Here is a 6,000-nt window from a genome sequence, read left to right on the forward strand (position 1 = left end):
TCTAACTTGTACTTTTAATGGATCTATAATTCTAGAATATGAAAGCATTAAGAAACAATAGTTCAGAAGTGTTCAACATGAGTTGTTTAACCTGCAAGATTGAAAGCTGCATCATACATTTTACCTGTTCTGTGCTGTCAACATTTCTCTCTGTAAATGAGGTCCACTATACACAACCCTGGATAAGCCATGTTGAGACAGAGCACCTTCTGTAAGAGCCATGGAACCAATACTGGAAGGCTAAAGAAAGCAGATACTTGAATTTTCACTTGTTTATACAACAGTAGTAAATAACTTAACCCCCACCCCCAAAAAACAGTAGTAACATGTGTGAAGAACACATGGTAAGTAGCACATCTTTCATGAATATGAAAACCAGTATTACTAAAATATGTTACATAAAATACTATCTGCCACTCAGTAACAATTTAAGGCATGAGGAGATGTTACAACAGTTCCCTATGAAGTAGCAGCAGAGAACAATTTAAAAGCATCAGTGGCCAGGAGAGGAGAGCTGAACCTCCTGCTGCCTGTACTATTTTAACTAAAACCACTTTAGAAAGAAAAGAGCAGTTGTTGTTCTCCTAGTAGGAATTATTTCTGGTCTTGGAGCCCCGTGAGAAGGAAAACAAATAAAACAAAGTAGTGGAGAGATTCAAATACTCCTTCCAGTTCACCTAACACTTCAAAATGTCCCCATCTTGCCTTGCAACTTTATAGAGATTTGACAGTACATTAAATTCAGCATATGGATCTACTGCTCTTCTATTCTAACCCCAAACATCTACTGGAGACAAATTGAATTTTTTGTGAATAACAGCCTGCTTTCAAGTATTAATTAGCAGGAAACTATTGATAATAGATTAAGTCTAATTATCAATAGGAATTTGGTTCTTATAAAGGCCCTTCTTAGGTATTCTAGGCTATTGGAATAACATGAAAATAAAAACAGGAGAAAGTAAGGACAGTGCACTAACTCAGAACCCTACAGTGATGCCCCTCTCTACAAGTTGTAAGTGAATGTCCACAGTCTGCTCAACTCATGCAAGATCTAAAGCATGCGGAACAGGCTCACAGGATGTACGACCTACATTTTGTGGAGGGGGACAGCAATGGTGGAGAGCAAAGGGATGGGCACAACACAAGGGTGGTTAATAAGCCACTGTGACTCCTTAAGACACCCCTGTACAAGTCAGTCAACATTCCTTGTTACTCTTGCTCCGCATGCTCAAACCCAGCGAGGATGGGTGGCTAGGATGGATACAAACCACCTCGAATTCGCAGCCCACCGCAGGGGTTGCCAGGTGGTTAACTGACCCTCCTACCCAAATTTGCCAGTTTCAGATCCAGCAAAGTTAATTACGGAAATCACCAGGCATGCTACCAGGATGAGCCCAGGTGATTAACAGCCACCACGGCTTAGTGTGTTCCCCCCTGCTTTCCCCATGCTACACTGTGAGATTAGAATAGCAAAACAAGGCTGCCATCTTTGGTTTCATGTATTATCCCAGTGCCTCAACTATTTTTGAAAGCAAAATATTTTCTAAATGTAAAAGATTTTTGATAGCTATACCTCAAAACTAGTAGAAAGCATTATTGTGGCTAGACATTCAACTTTGTTGTTGATATGTGCCATCAAGCTGTCTCCGACCTTGTATATGAAAGCCCTTCAAAATAGCCTATCTGTGATAGCCCTGCTAAGCTCTTGTAAATACAAGGCTGTTTCTTCCTTTATGCAGCCAATCCATAAAGAGTTTCATCTTTAACTAGATATAACTACTGTTAAGTGTTCCATATTTTCTACCTCAGGTACTTCATAGTAAGGATTCTTTTAGACTGTTCAGAATGAATCTTAATCATCTTTCAAAAACCCTGGCAAGTGGGCCCTCTAAAATAACTGTGGCTTTATAACCTTTTTGTTAGCTGCCCTAAACACTATTTTTAGTAGAAAGTGTGTGGGCATGGAAAATGCATTAATAGATATACAACAACTACTTGTATTAACAACATACAACTTGGACGAGAGTGTTTATCATTATGACAAAAACCAAGGCCGTATTATGTTCTTTTAAGAGAGGCTGCAACATTATCAAATTGGAAGCAAAAGTAAATTTACTTACTTCATGATACACTGAAGGTTTGGATAATGATGGAATTGTAAAGCTTAATACCCTACTGTGACCCTGTTTGTCAACTATTTCCTGTAAAGCATAAATAAATACATGTTATATCATATTCTGAAATATATATTGAAAACATATATAAAAACTTACAAATGAAAACTTATAACTTCAGAAAAGATAATACAGTGAACTTTCCATAACACATTAACTTTTTTATGTGCACAGCTGCTGAGCAGATACGTGCATGGAAAATCACATTTAAAATGTTTATTCCAGTGGAAGTACTAATGAAAACAAAGCCAATTTTTGCTCAATATGTTAAGAGTCCTGCATAGCATGATTGGCTTTAAATGTATTTGTGAATTTATCCAGAAAATTAGAATAGTTTTAATGCCGCAAAAATTGATACTTTTTGAACTGTTGAACCATAACTTGTTGAATTACACAAGTTTAATTGTGTACATTAATACAATTATTTTGCATTAGAGTAGACACACATTTCCTTCATTTAGAAATACAGGCTAAACATTTTTAAAGATATTACTATGCAGAGATCTAGAAGTCAGAACACAAACAATCACAGTTTCATAATATATAATGCCATTAACCAAGGTATTTGTTGATTTGTTGCAGCAAAACCCAATTGTCTGTCTATTATCTTTATTTCATTCTGTTCTGTTCAATAGCCAAAGTTCTCTGAATGGTTCACTTCGGGTGTTTTATTTACAATAACTGCATTTAAAAAACTAAAAATATAGTACCACTTTTCTTTTTAAAACTGAAGGCCTATGTACAAGATGTTCAGCATTTAAATATCTTCTATTCAACTAGGCCTGGTGGAAAGTATTTATTTTTACTGTTGGTTTTTATATTGTGACTTGTTAAAAAGTATTATGAATTGAATTGTTTTGACTGTTGTTTAGTATGTTGAACAGAGCCACCCGGAGAGCCTTATCGCTAATGGAGTGACATACAAGTCAAAGAAATAAAGAAATTTTAAAAATCCGATCTGTGAACTGGCCAGGGAGTCTTTTGGCTGATGGGCAGTGTAGAAATATAATAAATAAATAATAAACTGAAAAAGATTCTCAATGCTATTGAGGTCACCTGTGCCTCCAACCTGCTCCTTAAAGGGGAAGTGTACCCCTTCCAGAACACAGTGAGCATCACTCAGCCAGGCAGATGAACCACCCACTAAAAGAAACTCTGTCTCGTCTGCACTAAGCATCAGTTTATTGACCCTCATGCAGTCCTCTGAATGCTTCACTACTGTGCTTCTCCTAATTTTGATGAAAAAGATAGTAAGCTGGGCATTATCTCTATACAGGTGTCAACTCAGTCCATATCTCTGGATAACCTCTCCATCAATGGTTTCACAAAGATGTTCAACAGTGTGGGCTAAAATAGAGCTCTTTGTAACTCTATAGCATATCTGCCAAGGCATACAGCGATAAATCCAAAAGCAGTAAATAAATAAACCTCCAGCACCAATTTCTGGAATCAGTCATCCAAGCAGGAATCGAACTACTGCTACATAGTACCTCCAGCACCCAGCTCAGACAGCCAACCCAAAAGCATGCCAAGATCAATGGTATCAAATGTTACTAAGGGGTTCAAGACAAATAAAAGGGTTGCACTCTTCCTGCCTTTTAGAAAAGATCATCCCATAGGGCAATGAAGGCAAAATCACATTTTCATTCTGTTAGTGAAATACGTTACACAGAGTTAGATATAACAGATTTAAAAGAAATAAGGAATGTCACACAATATTTTGCACCTTGTTCAAGAGATTATTTTTAATTGTTTTTTCAGCTGTAAATACAAACCAAATTGTAAACTCCTAGGATAAGTGCTTCTATGCAGCCACTGCTCTGAAGGTCTTTACTGCCAGAAACAGACAAATAGCACCATATCAGTTCTGGAAGAAACTGCAATGTGAATTGCAGTAGAAGCTCCTCACCACTGCGATAGAATTCAAAAAGCTGGTGACAGACTGGCTCCAGCAGCTGAAACAAAAGCAAGCATGAACTGCTGGTTAGTGGTTTAACACACTCCATGCTTTTCCCACTTTTTAATGAGATCAAATTTGTCTATTTGAAAACTAGTAATATTTCATATAAAATATTATGTCACTCTCCATCTGAGCATGCCCCATTTGTCTTCTTTTAAAACAAATCTGTACCTTGTCCCTAAATATATTTAAAAAGCTGTAATATGCAGTATCAAGAGTATCTAAAGGAATCTAAAGCACCAAGGGAGCCTAAAACAGGATAACTTGAAGAGAACAATGGGATTTTGAATGCTGCATATTTTGTATTTCCTGCCACTCCATCCATAGGCACAGTTTATTCCAAAAGTTATTCTAACTCCAATATAACTCGGAACATATTTACATACCTCACTTTGTGGGTCCTGAATAACTTTATAGAGAGATGACACCAAAGAAATCTTGTCTTTCAGATTTTTAGCATAGCTTGGTATAGATGCCTCTGGCACTGTCTAATAGAAAACATTAAACATACATGGTAAGCCTCTACACAAAGGTATTGCAATTAATCTACACTAAGAATGCAGGACAGGAATTTTGAATAGTTATGTGCATTTGTGTGAGCATATATGTATATGTAATATTTTCAAGACCAGTTCCATTTGATCATTACTGTGTGACTTTATGTTTTTGTCTCCTTCATGGATCACTGCCTTGTCGTGGCAAAGGGGCTTGCGTAGCTCAATGAAGCTATGAGCTGTGTCGTGCAGGGCCATCCAAGACAGACAGGTCATAGCAGAGAGCTCTGACAAAATGTGATCCACTGGAGAAGGAAATGGCAACCCACTTCAGTATCTTTGCCATGAAAACCCCATAGACAGTACCAAAAGGCAAAAAGAGATGACACCGGAAGATGAGCCCCTCAGGTCGGAAGGTGTCCAATAGGCTACTGGGGAAGAGCAGACGGCTAATACTAGTAGCTCCGGAAAGAATGAAGAGACTGGGTCAAAGCTGAAAGGACACTCAGTTGCAGAGGTATCTGGGGGTGAAAGGAAAGTCCAATGGTATAAAGATCTATACTCCATAGGAACCTGGAATGTAAGATCCATGAATCAAGGCAAGCTGGATGTGGTCAAACAAGAGATGACAAGACTGAACATAGACATCTTAGGAATCAGTGAACTAAAATGGACAGGAATGGGTGAATTTAATTCAGATGATCATCAGGTATACTACTATGGGCAGGATTCTCTCAGAAGAAATGGAGTAGCCTTCATAGTCAATAAAAGAGCAGGAAAAGAAGTACTGGGATACAATCTCCAAAATGACAGAATGATCTCAGTTCGAATCCAAGGAAAACCATTCAACAACACAATAGTCCAAGTCTATGCCCCAACCACTCGTGCTGAAGAGGCTGAAGTTGACCAGTTCTATGAAGGCCTACAACAGCTTCTAGAATTAACACCAAAAAATGATGTCCTTATCACCATGGGGGATTGGAATGCTAAAGTAGGAAGCCAAAAGATAAGTGGAATAACAAGCAAGTTTGGCCTTGGAGTACAAAATGAAGCAGGGCACAGGCTGGTAGAATTTTATCAAGAGAATACAATGGTTATAGCAAACACTCTTTTCCAACAACCCAAGAGACGACTCTACACATGGACATCACCAGATGGTCAACAAAGAAATCAGATTGACTATGTGCTCTGCAGCCAAAGATGGAGAAGCTCTATACAGTCAGTAAAAACTAGACCAAGAACTGACTGTGGCTCAGATCATGAGCTTCTTGTTGCAAAATTTAGGCTTAAATTGGAGAAAGTAGGGAAAAGCACTAGGCCACTCAGGTATGACCTAAATCATATCCCTGATGAATATACAGTAGAGGTGACA

At 38.0% G+C, this 6,000-nt stretch overlaps 1 protein-coding gene across 7 annotated transcripts in view; it reads right to left on the reverse strand.

The window, feature by feature from the left end:
- The window catches only part of FAM126A (family with sequence similarity 126 member A), an 80,683-nt gene that overhangs the window by 58,152 nt on the left and 16,531 nt on the right, over window positions 1-6,000 (reverse strand). For all 7 annotated transcript variants that reach the window (XM_044450746.1, XM_044450743.1, XM_044450747.1 and 4 more), the window contains exons 3-6: window positions 4,521-4,622; window positions 3,950-4,129; window positions 2,121-2,201; window positions 125-240 (exon numbers count right to left, since the gene is read on the reverse strand). In XM_044450746.1, the coding sequence (XP_044306681.1) occupies window positions 125-240; window positions 2,121-2,201; window positions 3,950-4,129; window positions 4,521-4,622 (479 nt within the window). The remainder of the gene's footprint in view (window positions 1-124; window positions 241-2,120; window positions 2,202-3,949; window positions 4,130-4,520; window positions 4,623-6,000) is intronic.

The sequence above is a fragment of the Varanus komodoensis genome, unplaced genomic scaffold (assembly GCF_004798865.1).
Source record: "Varanus komodoensis strain SLA01 unplaced genomic scaffold, ASM479886v1 scaffold68, whole genome shotgun sequence".
In the NCBI taxonomy this organism is placed as follows: domain Eukaryota; kingdom Metazoa; phylum Chordata; class Lepidosauria; order Squamata; family Varanidae; genus Varanus; species Varanus komodoensis.